The sequence below is a fragment of the Poeciliopsis prolifica genome, unplaced genomic scaffold, assembly GCF_027474105.1.
Source record: "Poeciliopsis prolifica strain line A6 unplaced genomic scaffold, Auburn_PproV2 SCAFFOLD004, whole genome shotgun sequence".
Lineage (NCBI taxonomy): Eukaryota > Metazoa > Chordata > Actinopteri > Cyprinodontiformes > Poeciliidae > Poeciliopsis > Poeciliopsis prolifica.
In genome coordinates, this window is record NW_026562379.1 from 18,622,861 (window position 1) to 18,640,503 (window position 17,643).

Sequence of the window (17,643 nt, forward strand, 5' to 3'; positions counted from 1 at the left end):
CCTGTTTCAGGAGGTTTATTTCATTCCTGCAGTTTCTTCTTCTGCTGTTTTACATGATGTACAGAGGAGCTTCCTGGCCAGGATGCAGCTAATTTATGGCAGCTCGTTTTTTAATCCGTTGCAGTTAATCATGAGTTTCATTGAGTGTTAGAGAAGCACCGATTCTCCAGCAGGTCCGTGAGGCCCGGGCTCCACCGCGTTCATCACAGAACCGGAACCGAGTTTGGAGCGAGGCTATGAGCCCAAACAGGAAGCTCTTTCAGCAGCGTTCTGATTGGTTGAGGGGAATACAGAGTTGGGACACGTGACGCAGCTGCTCCTCCAGAACCGATCAGCTGATTATCAGGAGTCAATTGTTGCAGTTTGATTGAATAAAAACAGTGTGTTGATGATCGGAACCGGAATAAAGAACCAGAACCTGCTGTGGTTCTGTCCAGGTTTTGGTTCTCTGCTGGTGTTTGGAAGAAACGTTCCGCCTGGAAAAACTTTCCTTTGGTCTCTTTGCATATGTGAGCGGCCGGAGCCCGACTCATCACAGCTTCTTGCTGATTGGCCGGGCCGTCCTCAAGCCCCGCCTCCGGCGGTACTGGGTGGACCTCCAGGAGCGCAGGAAGTAGCGGTCGGGGCTGGTCCTGTGGACCTCCAGGTCGAACTGTCTCTGCAGTCTGAGGGCGAGCGCTCGGTCCTGCCGCTCCTGCTGGACGGGACACGGCGCCTCCTGCTGGCCGCCGGCCCGGCTCCTCTTTGGCGCCGGGTCCAGAGCCGGGTCCAGAACCGGGTCCAGAGCCGGGTCCAGGTGTTTGGTCTTCTGGTTCCTCTTCTTGCCCCTCCTTGAGGTAGACTGGTTGCAGAGGGTCTCCCACTCCTTCCTGGGACTCAATGAGTCCTTTGGCACAAGTTTTCCGGGTCGGAACCCGGAGTTGTTGCATGGAGAGAACGAGTGTTTCCGTCCGAACGGCGCCGGGCCGCCGCCGTGTTCCGGTGCGGCGCCGGCTGACTCCAAGTCCGGACAGCCTCTGAGGGCGGCGCCGTAGCGGAGGGCCGGGACGCGGATCTTCACCGACTGTTTCTGGAAGCCGTCCAGGTCCGGCGGCTCGAACAGCAGCCGCCTCCTGTTGGCCAGCGCCAAGGCGCCGCGGTGCTGCGGCGCCTTGGAGGCTCCGCCCCCTTCGGCCTCGGGGGCCGGGCTTGTGAGCGTGGCCCTGGAGCTGACCTTCAGCCCCTGCCGGTCCAGCTCGATCTGCCGCCACTTCTGCAGGACGGCCGGGCTCGCCTCGTAGCTGGTGGCCTTCTGCAGGCTGCGGCTCAGGTTGCGCGGCGTCGCCTTGATGACCGTCGGCTCCAGCAGGCGGCCGTCGGGCAGCCGCTTGGGCGGCGTGCACGGCGAGCAGACGATGGGCTTGAAGTGGTTGAGCTCCTCTGAGATGCTGTCGTTGCTCTCGGGGCTGATGGAGCGCTCGGCGCGGGCCGGCGGCGGCGGCAGGCCCAGAGGGGCCGATGACGTCAGCACCGCCCTCCAGGTGAGCCGGCGATCCGGCGCCGTGATGGGCGCCGAGATGGAGCGGCTGTTCTCTGACGACAGCAGGATGCCGGCCGCCGAGCTGTGGCTGATGCCCACCTGCAGGACGTGACGGACAACGTTACTGCGGCTTCAACGCAAAGTTTTTAAATTAATCTGACATCATGACGGGAAAAAGACATGAAGGAAACTTTTTGTTGCTCTTGGCAGCAACTTTGTGCTGCTCACTTAATGAAAATGGGACATGGCTCTCCAGCTACCTAGTACCTAGCTAGCTAGCTAAAGAGCTGTATGCTTCCTGCTAATGGCTTGCTTGTGTTGCTTGCTGGCTATCAAGAAGTTAGCATTAGCAGCTTGGTAGCATTAGCAGCTTGGTAGCATTAGCAGCTTGGTAGCATTAGCAGCTTGGTAGCATTAGCAGCTTGGTAGCATCAGCAGCTTGGTAGCATTAGCAGTTTGGTAGCATCAGCAGCTTGGTAGCATTAGCAGCTTGGTAGCATTAGCAGCTTGGTAGCATTAGCAGCTTGGTAGCATTAGCAGCTTGGTAGCATTAGCAGCTTGGTAGCATTAGCAGCTTGGTAGCATTAGCAGCTTGGTAGCATTAGCAGCTTGGTAGCATTAGCAGTTTGGTAGCATTAGCAGCTTGGTAGCATTAGCAGCTTGGTAGCATCAGCAGCTTGGTAGCATTAGCAGCTTGGTAGCATTAGCAGTTTGGTAGCATCAGCAGCTTGGTAGCATCAGCAGCTTGGTAGCATTAGCAGTTTGGTAGCATCAGCAGCTTGGTAGCATCAGCAGCTTGGTAGCATTAGCAGCTTGGTAGCATTAGCAGTTTGGTAGCATTAGCAGCTTGGTAGCATTAGCAGTTTGGTAGCATTAACAGTTTGGTAGCATCAGCAGCTTGGTAGCATTAGCAGCTTGGTAGCATTAGCAGTTTGGTAGCATTAGCAGCTTGGTAGCATTAGCAGCTTGGTAGCATCAGCAGCTTGGTAGCATTAGCAGCTTGGTAGCATTAGCAGCTTGGTAGCATTAGCTCTGAGTCGGAGCTCAGACAGTGAAGACGTTTGTGAGACTCAAAGTTTTGACTTATAGAAAGTTCTGTGAAAAGAAACTCGTATAGAAAACAAGAGATTAAATAATAATCCCACCACAACACGGCTTATTTAGGGCCAAGTTGAATTTTATGATGATTTTAAAACAATTATGAGTAAAATTTAAGACCTTTATCTCGATAAAGATTCATAAGAGAAATGGAACAAAACTGTCGTATTTAGAGCCAAATTACATTTTGTTAATGAATTTAAGATTTTTTTATGAGACTTTAAGGATTTGCTGACAGACGGGTCAGAACCCGTCCTGAATACAAACATGGACCGATTTACTGTCCGGCGGTTCTGATCCGACCCACCTGCTCCATGACGGCCGCTGGCGGGACGATCGCCTTCATCTTCCCTCCCCGGTCCTCCATGGGGTCGGTGCAGCTCCGACTCCTCCGGGAACCGCTGAGGAGCAAACAGAAGGTCAAAGGTCGGACTCCAGGCACGCCGCCGTGTCAGGCCGCTCCGCTCACCTGCTGACGGCTGAGGAGTTCTTGGTTTTCCTGATGAAGGCGGAGATGTTCCGGATCCTCCTGCTGATGGGCTCCTCGTTCTCAGAGTCGGACAGAACCCCCTGGGAAGAGCGGCGGGTTGAGCAACAGAACAGGAAGGATGGGCGGGTTCTGGATCCGTTGGACTCACCGGCTCCACGGCGCGTCTCGCCGACCCGAATTCATCCTTCCCCATCAGGCAGGTCCACCTCCGGATCTCCTCCCGGTCGTCGGACGCCAGCAGCTGGACAGGAAGAGGCGGGACAGATTCCTGACCATATTCGGGATGCAGAGACTTCCTGAAGGCTCCCAGACTCACCTTGAGCTTCGCAGCCGGAGCCGCAGGAGCGTCTGCAGACTTCGTCAGGGTCGGACAGACGAAGACGCCTGCGAGAAAAATAGAAACAGAGACGCTGTCAGAACCAGAGATCCAACAGGATCACGACATTTAAAGGGGCGGTGACATGGAAAATCACCTCCTTGAGCTAAATTTATTCCCTCATCATAAACATGACTGTTGCCTTGATTCCTTCCTGTATAAAACATTGTTAAAGGGTTAAAAGACGAGCCATGTTGTGATAACGTTCTGAAGGCGGAGCTTCAGAAAGAGCAGGAGCTTCTTAAAGTGACAGGGCCCAGTTTCAAGGCATTACTTTGCAAAGTTAAAGTTCTCTTATGTCATATTTGATTGTAACAATGTTGCCATTGAAGATAACATGAGGAGGTTTGGAAACTGCAGCTCTGAGGAGGAGCTGCGCCTCGAAGGCGGGGCTAAGTCCACCCAGCAGAATGGTTGCCATCGAGATGAAAGGATTACATGCATGAAAGCATCTCAGCAAAACTCCAGCTTTGTTCATGATGTGGGAATAACATCCTAACACAATGTAACGCCCAAAAAGTTTTGCCCCTTTAAAAGCCACAATCGGGCAGAAAACTGAGTTTTTACCTTAAATTAAATGTTTTATCAGACATAATGACTTTATAATGTATGAATAATATATTATTAATGTATCGTCCGTGAAGCATAACTAAAATACAGCACAAGAAAAACCAAATCTTGTCATCGCAGCTGTTAAACTAAAGGCTAATTATTATTTATTTAAATTAGGAAACATTTTCCTTATTCTGAGACATTTAAAGATTCAGCTCCTGTTTCCAGGTCTTACCTCCTCCAGTAACTGGGACTAGAACTCCCACCACAAAGTCCCAGCAGAGCAATTCAAAATGACTGGAGTACAGAGTGCAGTAGTACAGTAACTGAGCTCCTCCTGTGGCTACATGTCTGGACAAGTTCTCCTATGATGCAGACTAAACGGACCGGGCCAGAACCGGTCAGAACCCGGTCCACTGCTGCTCTTTTCACTGTAAATTCCTGCCGTTTATTAAACCAACTCCATTAAAGTTCCGAATAAATGGGTTCATTCCCAGTTCTTTTCCAGCAGCTCTTCAGAGAACCGAACCCCGGAGCCGGACCGGGTTCCGCGCCCTGTGCGCTGCTCTCTCCCCCTTAACAGCCTCACCTCTGCGGCTCTCGCCGTCCCTCTTTCCCGCTCTGCTGCCGCCTCTCTCGGGGTCACTTCTTCTCCGGATTCGCTCCTCTCTGCTCGGGACTCTCCGGGCATGGCACCGGGAACAGGCCGTCCCGGACCCGGACCGGCTCTCTGAGCAAGCCGAGCACTTCTCCGGCAGGCCGGACCCGGAGCGGCACCGGGCGGCTGCTGGCGGGCCGGGCCGTGACCGGGAGGAGTCTGCGGCGGTACCGGCCTGACTGGATCGCTGTTCGGCGAACCCTGCGGTCGCCATCTTGTCTCTCAGGTCCGCTCCGAAAACAAACCCCGCCCCCTGCCGAAAACAGCGCGAGCGTGCACTGGACGCGCGCGCAGCCCGCCAACCGAGGAGCCGCGACACAGCGGCGCGAGACCACTGTGGCGGGAGTCAGAATTTTCAAAATAAAAGCACAAATTCACAACATAATATTCATTTTATTTGAATAGTCACAATAATCAATTACTAATTCAATCAGATATCAGGTGTTTCTCTGAAGCAGAGAAACAATATGGTGTAGTCATTTTTCCAAGCGGCGTAAATGTCTCTAAAATCAGTAAATATTGATTATTGGTTTGTGATATCGGTGCGTTCCTGAATGAAACCAGAGTGCTGGAGGATATATCTTTGAATTGCTCTTTTATGTTTTTGATTCATTTAAAGCCATGTAAACGTGACGGAGCTCCATCTATAATTCACAATTGAACAGCTTTATTGTGAAGGCCTATGTGTGTTTCCGGTTGAAAGTGCGGCTCTAAAGCGGAAACCCACGCGGATTCCACAGCCGACAGATAGAGGATTTGGGTGAGCCCTCGGTGACGTTGACAGGTGAGGTTTGAGGTTCACCTGCTGCTTTGACCGGACCAGAACCGAGCTTCTAGTTCTGCAGCTCGGAGAATCAGAGTTTCCTCCGGAAGCAGCTCTTTCCTGACTGCAGCCGGTGAAACCAACCAGCCGAACTCAGTGTGAGGTTCTGCAGGTTAGATTGGACCTTTTTGTTCTCACTGCAGGTTCTGGACCGGTACGGTACCGAGAAAGTCTGAAAAAGAGTAGAATCTCAGGAGGATTCTGTATGCGCCCTTCACGCTGAATGAATTAAAGCTGCAGGAACTTGACCCGGAAATGTTCCCTGCTCTTCCTGATAAAACATGTCAGAATATTTAGAAGAATGCTGAGATGACCCGTTTCTGTTCACATGAGTCAAACCTCTGAACTTGATGGTTCTGCCTGATTTGATCCCGTTGCAGTTCTGGATGCAGACCGCCAGGCCCCTGGTGGAGGTGGTCCGTCTGGGCCTGGTGTCCTATCAGGAGGGTCTGAGGCTGCAGCAGGTCTACATTGACCGGCACCGGTCCGGTCCGGCCCATACGCTGCTGCTCTGCCAGCACTCACCTGTCTACACCACTGGGATCCGGCACAAACCGTATCCGGGTCCAGTACTGGACCGGCTCCGGCTGCTTGGGGCCGACGTCCACCACGCCAACAGAGGCGGACTCATCACCTTCCATGGACCGGGCCAGCTGGTCTGCTACCCGGTGCTGAACCTGGGGAGCTTCAAGAAGGTCGGACCTGAGCGGCCTGAGATCCGATGGCTCTGTGGTTCTGGGTGTAAAGCGGGTTCTGTTTCTTCAGAGTGTCCGTTGGTACGTGGGCCAGCTGGAGAAGACGGTCATCGCGCTCTGCGGCAGGTTCGGTGTGGAAGCAGCGACGTCTCCTCACACTGGAGTCTGGGTTGGAGACAACAAGATCTGCGCCATCGGTGCGATGCAACCATATATAATTATTTCTGTAAATGTTATTTTATTAGGGGTTGCTAGCATTTTCCAGAAGGGGCCTGGGCCCCCCAGGTCCTCCTGGTGGGGTTGCCACTGTCTGCATGATGATTAAGTGTTAAAACAATACCGTTGAATTCCCGGAAATCCTCCAGGCCACTAGGGGGAGTCTGGAGTCCATCGCATTACATTGACTGCATGTTTGAAATAAACATGACATAAAAGGCAACTTTTCTCTTTTTTCTGTCTGAGTCTCTGGTTCTGTGTAGTTGGTGGTCGGCTCCCCTAGTGGTCTGGAGGACTTCTGTTTTAGGGATCCCGCTTGCAGGATTTTATATGTGCTGCTGTTTCTGCAGTTGCATTTTTTTTTCTTTTACATTTTTCTGTTGTTGGGTGTTATAGAGAATTTAGCCATTGGAGACACGATAACATGCTGTCAGCCTCCAGAGTTTGTCAGATCGGAACAGAACTGAGTTCAGAGAACTGAAGGCCGTGATGAATGCTGTGAGCTGCAGGGTTGAGCTGTTACCTCAGTGACATTTAGTAACGTCATCTGACCTTCAAGTCAAATCAATTCTGCTACATTTGTGCTGGTTGGTGCTGCAAGAAATGGTTTGTGCTGCTTTTGTTTGGAAGTCATTTTATATGATTTCGTAAATGTGGGAGGGACTGGTTGAATGATAGCAGGATATGAACATTTTGGCTACACAAACATTTGAACACCAACGTAATCTGACTTTGTGAAAGTGAAATGATAGCGGCACAAACACTTGACACCAACTTGGTTTTAATTAAAGAAGGGGGTGGGGAGGCAACTTCACTCAGATTCTGTTGCCCCGCTGCCTGATCTGATGGTCCATTTGCCCCGTAACCAGCTGGTTCGTGGTTTATTCTCCATCTTGGTTCTCCTGTCCTCGGTCCTTGCAGAGCCGATGGAAGCGCCTCAGTCTGACGGGTGTTTGTGTCCCCAGGAATCCACTGCGGCCGCTACGTCACGTCTCACGGCTTGGCTCTGAACTGCAACACGGACCTGTCGTGGTTCCACCACATTGTGCCGTGTGGGATCGAAGGCAAAGGCGTGACGTCTCTGAGCAGAGAGCTGCAGAGAGAGGTCAGCGTGGAGGAAGCCGTGCCTCACCTGCTGGACGCCTTCAGGGAGCAGTTCAGCTGCCGGCTGACGGAAACGCCAGAACCCGACCGGAACGGCGGCGCGTCGTCTGCGTAGAAACTGTTTCACTCATGATGCCTTTTTTTCTCCACTGACAAGAAAACATTTTTAAGAATCAGGAACACTAAAGCTGTGAATAATTTCTCTTTTGTAAATATAAAATAAAGATCAAAGTGATCAGATGTTGAGCCTGTTTGATTCAGAACCAGAGACAAAACCTGCTTGTTTTCTCCAAATAAATAATTTAGTATGTGGAAACATAATATCTTTTGATTCAGTCTTCAGAGTTTATATCTGAGTGTTTTGTGTTGAAAGGAGCCATCAGAGTTTCACTGGGATCAGGAAAAGGGCAGCTAATATTTCTGCAGACCCCACACATCCTGGACACAAACTGATTAGACTTTCACATTCAGCTCTGTGCTACAGACGCGGTTTCTCCCTCCAGAATGTCTCTGATGGACACTTAACAGACTGATAAAGGGAATATTTCCTCTAATTAAACCGAGGAAAAATACTGGAAAATATACAAAAAAAATTTTTTTTAAATATTTTATCCTTTTTATACATTTTAAATGTATTCAAAGACAAGATGAGAGTCTAATTCCTTGCCTGTCTGTACAAAGTTTGTGAATAATAATGATTCTATTTTATTGTGAAAGGATCCAGTTCAGTTTCAGTTTTGTCTGACCGTTTGTCTGGCGGGAGTTGGGCTTATGGTATCTGATTCAAAGAACATAACAAACCTTTGGCCAGTTCTAGATCAGAATCCAATAATATTGGTTATTATACTTATTTCTACAAATATTGCATATAATTGAATAGTTTCAGATCAGTGAGACCTTTATTCTACTCATGAAATGTTTTTAGTATTTTCACCAAATGATTATAAAATATGAATAATCCAGGTAGTTCTGATTATTTTGCATTATAATCCAGATTATTTTAAAACATTAGAACGGTCCTTTAATTTTACTACAAACCGGAAGCCAACTTCATCCGAGGTGCTAACAGCGGCTAGCTGCGGCTAAGGGCTCGTTAGGTGGGACTCAGTGCAGCAGCAGCAGAGACAGCGAGCTGCAGGGGAAAAGGCAGCAGAGACCAGACACCCGGCAAACACTGCGGCTGTTGCCTCCAGATGGCCGAGCAGTAATCAGCCCGCCCGGTCCGTCAGCATGGAGGACACCGCGGGAACCGGAGGGAACGGGAACCAGAACGCGAACCTGGGGCAGCGGAGAACCGGGGAGCCGCAGCTGGACGAGGCGGTGCAGCAGTGGCTGGACTGGGACCGGGTGAGTGGTTGGCTTGGGTTAGCCTGGCAGCGGTGACCGTTACCGGGAGTTTCCCTGGACACACACACACATTTACCGGTTTTTCTCACATAAACGAGCTGAAAACACAAAGAGGATTAAAAGGGACTGGAGCAGCAACATCTGATGCCTCCTGCAAACATCGGCGCGTTTATTTTCTAAAATAGAAACACTGTGAGTAAAAACTCCATTTGGTGTTTGTTTAGTGCGTTTTGATAAGATGTTAAGAAAGATGAGATCACTGTTGAACGGCCATTCCTGATCTGAAACAATGTATCCCGAATTTCTCCTCGGATCAGGTTCAGACAGAACTGCTGGTTCTGCTTGTTTCAGTCTGTGGGGGAATAAAGCTAAACCTCATCAGGGTCAGTGGGAGCAGCAGACTAAACATTGTGTGGATTATCAGGTAGCAGCATGACTACGGCCCAGAGTTTGGATTATTACCATCCTGCAGGAAAAGCCTGGAACCATCAGACTGAGAGCTGGGTTATTGTGATGACTTCCTGCTGCATGTCCAGGTTGTCTGTCTGTCGGAGGACGTCAGGTCTGCAGAGGGTCCAGTCAAAATAAATCAGCATCACTTTCATGTTCTTTAATCTCAAACATTACAGCAGGCCTAAATCGTTTAAATGAAATAAAAGCAGTTGTTGCTATTAAAGCTGCAGAATGTAATTTACAAAACAAAAACATTTACATATTAGACTCTCATCATGTCCTGACGGTGTAATATGAGACAGATAATCTGTGATAACATCCACCGACAGGGCGGAGGAGGGGCTTAGCGCTGTAAGTCAAACTCGCTGCTCAATGAGTTAATGGTACAAAAAATCATTTGTCTACGTAACCAGTGGCCAAGCTAACAACACAAGGATGATTGACAATCAGAGCTCCTCCAGGCTCTGATTGGCTGTTTGCAGTTAGCGCTAGGTAAAGGCAGAGCAGAACAATTTATTTATTTTTTCCACAAATTATGTTTCATACTTTACAGTCACCACATAGTGACTGTTTCAACAAATATCTAACAAAATATGTTTTTTTTTAAAATTGACATACTTTAATCCAGATTATGAAATGAGACCAAATTAAACTGCTGATTTATTCCCTGATGTCCAGCCGGCCAGTCAGAGCTCTGTGGGTTAAAGGTCACCATGACCTGCTCTGTAAATGTCAGCAGCTGGGAAAAGCTTCCCTCATGTTCAGATTTCTATCTTTATCCTCGGAGCTGAAACACGCCAATAAAAGCCAATCAGAAAGGAAGCGGTCTGAAACCAGAACCAGATCACTACTGGTTTGGATCCAGCTCAGGCCACTTAAACTAAACTGGTCAGAACATTATTCTGAACTCGGCGTCATCGGTCTGTTGGAATCAGCAGTTTGTGTTCGTTTTCCGTAGAACAAATGGACTCGGGCTCAGGTGGAGTCTCTGGTGGCGGCGGGTCGCCTGGAGGACCTGCGGTCCAGACTCTGCAGCCGGATGAGCTTCGGTACCGCCGGACTCAGAGCACCGATGGGAGCCGGATTCAACCGGATCAACGACCTCACAGTCATCCAGTCCTCACAGGTTTCTCACCAGTTCATACACCAGTCCAGTCAGGCTGCAGACCAGTAAAACCAACCCAGTCAGGGACCAGACCAGTTACTACACCATTAAGGACTGTGTCATACTGGTTGCAGACCAGTATATCTGCTCCCATTCCTGTCCATCTGACCAGTTGCTCGCCCCTTTCAGGGCCTTTATGCATACCTGTGCAGGTGTTTTGCTGACCTCGGCAGCCGGGGCGTCGTCGTTGGATACGACACCAGAGGTCAGGAGGAGAGCGGCTGCAGCAGTCAGAGGTGAACAGCAGGAACTCTCGACTTGGTTTTGTTTCCAGGGATTTGATACAGAGATGGAATGGCACCCAGACAGGAAGTGTGACAGGAAGTCCGTCCCCTGGACGCTTCCTGAGCCAGGTCTCTGTTTGTGCGCCGCAGGCTGGCCAAGCTGACGGCTGCAGTGATGCTCAGCAGAGACGTTCCTGTCCATCTCTTCTCCTCGTTTGTCCCGACTCCTTATGTGGTGAGAAAGCGCGATGACATCACTTCCTGTAGTCACTGTTAAAGGAATATTCTGCTGTTTAAACAGGTCCATGGTGCATAAACAGTAGCAGTCTGAGCGCGCTCAGTTTGATCCATTCTCTAATACTGTGCTGATAAAAAGTTTTCACCTCCTTAGAGGTTTTATCTTTATAACACATTTACAAATCAATCACAATCAACATAATTTTTTGAAGTGAATTAAAAATGTGCAATATAAAATAAATGATGACCTTTTTAGTGAGTATTTAGTCTGGACTTCTGTTGAATCAGATCAATCAGTTAAATACTTATTTCATGTTACATATTTTTATTTATTTAACATTATTTTGTATAAATCAGATTTTGCTTTGACATTAAATGTTGTTTTTTATTGAAAAAAACAAAATGTTGTTGATCTTGACTGATTTATAAAGGCAATAAAAAGGTAAAACGTCCAGGAAGGTGAATAAATCTTTAGGTACTTTATGTTGAAATATCCGTAATAAATGTTCCTGCTGTTACTAAATGTGTGGGTTGGTATAAATTAGCTTTGTTTGGAGTTTTTTTTGTTTCTTCTACTGGTGTAAAACATCTGATGTGAAATTAGCATCTCAGATCAGATGCTGAGGAATTAGATTCTCTCCTGCAAAAACAGGAAGTCTTCTGTAAGCTGTGGGAACGTTCTCTTTACCAAACTTTCCACGTTTTGTTTCCCAGCCTTACGCTGTGAAGAGACTGGGAGCCGCATCTGGAGTGATGATCACTGCGTCACACAATCCCAAAGAGGACAATGGTTACAAGGTCAGACTGACGGATCGCTCAAACCAAACACAACCTCCTGCTGCGCTCATCCGGTCCCAAGAGTCTGTCCTGAACAGAAACCTTTAGATGTGGCTTAATGAATCCGTCTGATCCGGATCCAGAACCTCATGCTCTGTGGATCTGAACCATCTGGAGTTCCAGCGTGTTTCTGTCTCCCCCTGCAGGTGTACTGGTGTAGCGGCGCTCAGATTGCCTCCCCTCATGATAAGGAGGTGTTGCGCTGTATAGAGGAGCAGCTGGAGCCCTGGAGCGCCTCCTGCTGGGACGAGGAGCTGGTGGACCGCAGTTCACTGAGGACCGACCCCCTGACCCAGATCAATAGCTGCTATATGGACGATCTAACTTCCCTCTGCTTCCACAGGTAACGTCCTGTTTCCTCCCTCTGTTTTTCCCCAATAACTTCCTGTTCTCTCCCTATTTCCTCTGCTAACTTCCTTAGCAGAACCCTTGAAGCCGTTCTGTGTTTTCCAGAGATCTGAACAGAAGCTGCACGTTAAAGTTCGTCCACTCGTCCTTCCATGGAGTCGGTCACGACTTTGTCCAGCAGGCCTTCCAGGTGTTTGGCTTCGCCTCGCCCGTTCCCGTCCCTGAGCAGAAAGACCCCGACCCAAACTTCTCCTCTGTTCGCTGCCCAAACCCAGAGGAGGGAGAGTCTGTCCTGGTAATCTGGATCTCTGTGGAGTCAGAACTTCTTGGGTTTGTTCCATGTTTATTATCCTCCTCTGTTTTCCAGGAACTCTCACTCCTCCTGGCTGAGCGGGAAAACGCTCGGATCGTCCTAGCAACTGACCCCGACGCTGACCGGTTGGCCGTGGCCGAGCGATCTGATGGGTATGTGACGCTCACTGCAGTTAGACCCCCATCCTGCAGGGGAAGTCTAGCTGGATTCACCCAGCAGGTTATTTGGGTCTGCTTTGAGTTGCAGGTGTGGATGGAAGGTGTTCTCAGGAAACGAGTTGGCTGCCCTGTTGGGATGGTGGATGTTCTTCAACTGGAAGGAGAGCCATCCAGACCCAGCGGACACCAACAGCGTCTACATGTTGGCCACCACTGTGTCGTCCAAGATCCTGCAGGCCTTCGCTCGCATCGAGGGCTTCCACTTTGAGGTCAGTAAAAGCTGAAGGCGACTTGTTCATCTGACGGATCTCTGCAGAAACAAACTTGTGACATCTGTTCTCCAACAGGAAACTCTTCCTGGCTTCAAGTGGATCGGGAACAGAATCCATGAACTCTCCAAAACCGGAAACAAAGTCATATTTGCCTTCGAAGAGTCTATAGGTGAGACCTTTGATGGTCTGCTGTCCATTTCAGCCTCTCTGTCTCTGTGTGGCTCCCAGAATCGTCGTTGGTCCAATCAGAACCAAGACCCTGATAATCAGTGGTGGCCACAGATCAATACACTTGCACTAAATGCAAGTGGCAGCTCACTGCTACCACTAGTTGATGAGTGACTGTTATTGCGTTCTGTTGCTAAATGCATTACGACCAAGCTGTGATGTAAAGCCTGATTCACATAGCAAGATTTTCCACTGCCAACAATCTGAAGAGACATCCTTGCCATGTGTTCAGAGGGATCTTGTCCGCTCAGAAGGACATCAGGACTTCTCCGATCTAAAAGCGTGGATATTCAACATGTTGAATTGTCTGGGCTCGATAAGCAAATCAGCTTCCATGGTGCAACAGAAAGTCCAGTGGAAGTTGGAGATCATCCAAGACAGTCGCTGTTAAATATCGTCCACTAACTTTCGCCATTGCTTCTTCCTTGTCGACCATGTTTGTTTATCAGTTTGTGTGTCTGAAGACCACACACTGTATAACCAGACCTTTTATAGCGATGGTCTTTTATCACCATGTGGCCTCTCAGGTTTTGAAAATCACATGACAATTTTAATTCTTGCCATTTGAACCCAGGATAACACAATATTTCATTTCAGTTCCATCTTTGAGTCCAACTGACTCAACTTGTAGTTGCATTAATCCGTCTGTAAGTGGCACTATAAACACTGTGCTTCTTTTCTAGGATCTAATTTAAAGACATTTCCTTTTTTTTAAGCCACACTTACAAAGAAAATTTTTGTGACTCAAAATTTAATTATTTAAATGTTACCAGCCATGTTCTGATTTTCATTAAATTAAAAAAATTAAGTAAGAAGCCTAACAAGCTGAAGTGGTGACACCTACTGGCAGATTAGCAGAACTACAACTCAGAACAGGCTTCTACATAAAGTCTCTTCTGGCTTCTCTTTATGTTTCATTCTGTGCACAAAAAGATGTGTTCAAACTGTAAAACAATGACTCAGTCAAAGTTGCTGTCTGCAGGTTTCCTCTGTGGCAGCATTGTTCCTGAGAAAGATGGCGTCAGTGCGGCCGTCGTCGTGGCCGAAATGGCGGCATACCTGCAGACCAGGAAACTGAGTCTGAACCAGCAGCTTCAAAACATCTTCCGGACGTAAGAGACTGTAGGATGCAGCAGGTTGGGGGGCTGAGGTGTAAAAACACAAGGTTTGGTTTACCAGAACGTACTGCCGTTTCGCCACCAGATGGTGGCAAAGAGCAACAGCTCTGATCGCAGTTCAGTCTTCAGGCACTGAGATCCGCCTCTGCAACATAAACATGAACAGGGTTTCAAAGCAGTGAGAAAATTACCTGAAAATTGACAAACATTTAAAAAATTTACTAAATTACACATGGAATATTTCTTTTTAAGGAACAGAATTATAATAGCAAGTATGAGTGAAATTCATATTTGACATTAACCTGAACCCTTTATACTTGAGAAACTCAAGTATAAAGGTTTAAGAAAGTGCTTATCTTTGTTAAATGTAACTTTATTTTGACTCTGAAGTTGGTTGTTCTGTTTGATGGCTGGTTTGAGACGTTGGTGTTCGAGGTCCGCTTTATTCTTTTATTTTGACAGTGTAGTTTTTGTCACTTCCTGTGTACAGGTACGGTTATCACATGTCCAAGACCTCGTATGTCACCTGTAACGATCCCCCCACCATCCAGAGGATCTTCAGCCGGATCAGGAACTTTGCCGGAGATGACTTGTACCCAAAGGCGTGCGGTGGCATTCAGATTGTCCATGTCAGGGACGTAACCACAGGATACGACAGCAGCCGGCCCGACCTCAGATCAGTGAGAGCAGCTCTTCTTCTTCCATTGTGGATGGAGGTTCTGATATTATCCTGGTTCCTGGAGTCGGTGTTCATTGCGAGTTTTACAATTTACAAGTCAATTTTTTCCTAAAATCAGCTCAGTTCAAACCTCAGTATGATAAAAATGCTGTGGTTGGACCTTCACAGATTGCTGCAGAACCATTAAATACGGGTCACTAAGGTCTCTGCTTCAGTACTGCTGAATCCCAAAGATGGATCAGCAGGAGTGCATGGTAAAGAGCAGCAACGGGCTCTGAAGTGTCTGAAGTGAGACACTCCTAAACTAAAGTAATAGTTTTCTGCCATAAGTTTTTCCTGCTTTCAGACTGAAAATGTGTGCAGAAAAATTCCCCCATGAAGCAACATTAGACTAGAGCCGGGGTGTCAACATCCAGTCCTGGAGGCCCCCTGGAGGCCCCCCTGGAGGCCCCCTGGAGGCCCCCCTGGAGGCCCCCTGGAGGCCCCCCTGGAGGCCCCCTGGAGGCCCGCTGGAGGCCCCCTGGAGGCCTGCTGGAGGTCCCCTGGAGGCCCCCTGGAGGCCCCCTGGAGGCCCCCTGGAGGCCCCCCTGGAGGCCCCCTGGAGGCCCCCCTGGAGGCCCCCTGGAGGCCCCCTGGAGGCCCCCCTGGAGGCCCCCTGGAGGCCCCCTGGAGGTCCGCTGGAGGCCCCCTGGAGGCCCCCTGGAGGCCCGCTGGAGGTCCGCTGGAGGCCCCCTGGAGGCCCGCTGGAGGCCCGCTGGAGGCCCCCTGGAGGCCCCCTGGAGGCCCCCTGGAGGCCCGCTGGAGGCCCCCTGGAGGCCCCCTGGAGGCCCCCCTGGAGGCCCCCCTGGAGGCCCGCTGGAGGCCCCCTGGAGGTCCGCTGGAGGCCCCCTGGAGGTCCGCTGGAGGCCCCCCTGGAGGTCCGCTGGAGGCCCGCTGTCCTGCAACTTTTAGATGTGGCTCTGCTGCAGCTGAATAGAATAATTAGGTCATTAAGGCTCTGGAGTACCAGGAGGAGGTAATTAAGCCATTTCATTCCTGTGTTTTGTACCTGTGGCACATAGAAAAGCTGCAGGACAGCGGCCCTCCAGGACTGGAGTTTGACATTCCTGGACTTGACTGAGTTTCTGGTGCTGAAGGAAGTTCTGTTGGGTCATGGGGTGTTCTCGGATTTTAACTCAGTTTCACCAGAAAACAACAACCAGGCAGAATCTGTTGGTTGTTTTTGAAGTACTTTGAGAACCCGGTTCTGAAAGAGGTTGGACTCTTCTTTGGTATGACGTCCTAAAGCCTTGTCTGGACTCAGTGAAGCTCCGTCTCAGATTCTTCAGTTCTGATCTGAGGTGGTTCTGAGTAAACTTCCAGGAAGTTGAATCTGAAGCAGGAAGCTGTTTCCTGTAACTCTCGATTCCTCCGACAGGTGCTTCCTGTTTCCAGGAGCAGTCAGATGATCACCTTCACGCTGCAGAACGGCGTCGTGGCAACGCTGCGGACCAGCGGCACCGAGCCAAAGATCAAGTATTACACCGAGTTCTGCGCTGCACCGGGACAAAGGTCAGCTGAGGATTTATGTCATCACAGATGTGGGCGGGGCCTCTGTGACATCACTGATGTCTCTCCGTCCTGCAGCGACGTGTCCCAGCTGGAGGACGAACTCCGGAAGGTGACGGACGCTCTACTGGACGAGTTCCTAGAACCCGACAAGAACCACCTGGTCCGCCGCTCCGTCTAGCCCCGCCTCCTACTTCCTGTGGAGAGGTCACTTCTTGCAGCTGCTTCCTGTCCTCTGATTGGCCGACAGCTGATCAGCTGTCACTGCAGAAAAAGTTATAGAGGTTTATTTATGCTTAAAGAGAAACTCAAATGTTTCATTTAAAAGATTATTTTATTTTTTTAGCTTTTGAAAAAAAAGCACAAAAAAAATTCAGCTGGAGATTATTAGGCCAAGATTTTCCAGGTTATAAAACAATTAAATTTTCTATAAATGTTCGTTACTTTAAGATTTCTGATGTTTTGTGAAGAGGAAAATGAAAGTTTCTTTTGCAGTTAATATCAAACCAAAAACACAAACCAGCTGAAACAGTTTTTGCTCTAGAATTGAATTTCTGTTCAAAACTTTCTGCAGACTCGTCAGAAATCGTTTCAGTTTTCAGAAAATGGCTGAAAAGTTTTCCTGCTTTGATTTACTGTTGATCAACATTAAAATAGAGAAAAGGAAAACAAAAAATCCAAAGAAATTGAACCACTTGATCTGATTGCATTTGATGACTTACTCTGGTGCATTCTGGGATTTTAGTGCGAGAATAAATATTTCCTGTCTTTTGCTGCTGAAATAAAATTTTGTTCTTTTCTGATAGTAAAACTAAAACCAGATTTTTTTCCCCATCCCTGATCATATTTTAATTTTTTCCACATGAATCGTGAGAAACCAGTTTGATTTTTGAACTTTAAGTTCCAGTAAAAACAGCAGAATGTTCCTTTATCAGTGACTAAAGCTTTATCTAGATGTGGATAGGTTGTGTATTTTTCTACTGGCAGAGGTGCAAATATATTTATGAGGACTGAATTTCTGTTGCTTTGAGATGCTGTTGACTTTTATTTTGGTAAAGGTTCAGCTTCCTGTTGCAATTTCAACAGGAAGCTGAATGTGTTCCTCTGAACTACAATAAAATAAAAAACTTGTTTGTTCCTTTGTGTTTATTAGGTAACCATCTTTCTTTCAAGATGGTTACCTGA

At 48.5% G+C, this 17,643-nt stretch overlaps 3 protein-coding genes and 1 long non-coding RNA gene across 6 annotated transcripts; 2 read left to right on the top strand and 2 right to left on the bottom strand.

Annotated features, from left to right (window-relative positions):
* Window positions 1-423: 423 nt before the first annotated feature.
* Window positions 424-4,961, bottom strand: rnf169 (ring finger protein 169). 2 transcript variants are annotated; one of them, XM_055027717.1, is made up of 6 exons: window positions 4,625-4,960; window positions 3,424-3,491; window positions 3,256-3,348; window positions 3,087-3,187; window positions 2,925-3,018; window positions 424-1,618 (listed from the first exon to the last, which is right to left on the bottom strand). In XM_055027717.1, the coding sequence occupies exons 1-6, from the start codon at window positions 4,905-4,907 to the stop codon at window positions 533-535; spliced, it is 1,725 nt and encodes a 574-aa protein (XP_054883692.1). In that variant the 5' UTR covers window positions 4,908-4,960; the 3' UTR covers window positions 424-532. The 2 variants fall into 2 exon arrangements, with proteins under 2 accessions (XP_054883692.1, XP_054883691.1); XM_055027716.1 differs by having other exon boundaries at window positions 3,256-3,491; window positions 4,625-4,961.
* Window positions 4,962-5,394: 433 nt separating this feature from the next.
* lipt2 (lipoyl(octanoyl) transferase 2) lies at window positions 5,395-7,771 on the top strand. 2 transcript variants are annotated; one of them, XM_055028274.1, is made up of 4 exons: window positions 5,395-5,477; window positions 5,897-6,211; window positions 6,282-6,408; window positions 7,393-7,771. In XM_055028274.1, the coding sequence occupies exons 2-4, from the start codon at window positions 5,903-5,905 to the stop codon at window positions 7,644-7,646; spliced, it is 690 nt and encodes a 229-aa protein (XP_054884249.1). In that variant the 5' UTR covers window positions 5,395-5,477; window positions 5,897-5,902; the 3' UTR covers window positions 7,647-7,771. The 2 variants fall into 2 exon arrangements, with proteins under 2 accessions (XP_054884249.1, XP_054884247.1); XM_055028272.1 differs by lacking the exon at window positions 5,395-5,477 and adding an exon at window positions 5,485-5,628.
* LOC129358976 (uncharacterized) lies at window positions 7,595-11,239 on the bottom strand. Its single transcript, XR_008605853.1, has 4 exons — window positions 10,641-11,239; window positions 9,341-9,442; window positions 8,810-8,932; window positions 7,595-7,680 (listed from the first exon to the last, which is right to left on the bottom strand). It is a non-coding gene; the product is annotated as an uncharacterized LOC129358976 (long non-coding RNA).
* pgm2l1 (phosphoglucomutase 2-like 1) lies at window positions 8,579-17,589 on the top strand. The gene is made up of 14 exons (XM_055028263.1): window positions 8,579-8,878; window positions 10,290-10,457; window positions 10,626-10,732; window positions 10,871-10,955; window positions 11,672-11,755; window positions 11,941-12,137; window positions 12,248-12,437; window positions 12,510-12,607; window positions 12,702-12,882; window positions 12,961-13,054; window positions 14,096-14,225; window positions 14,722-14,911; window positions 16,328-16,461; window positions 16,537-17,589. Exons 1-14 carry the CDS (start codon window positions 8,762-8,764, stop codon window positions 16,637-16,639), a joined length of 1,878 nt encoding a protein of 625 aa, XP_054884238.1. The 5' UTR covers window positions 8,579-8,761; the 3' UTR covers window positions 16,640-17,589.
* Window positions 17,590-17,643: the final 54 nt, after the last annotated feature.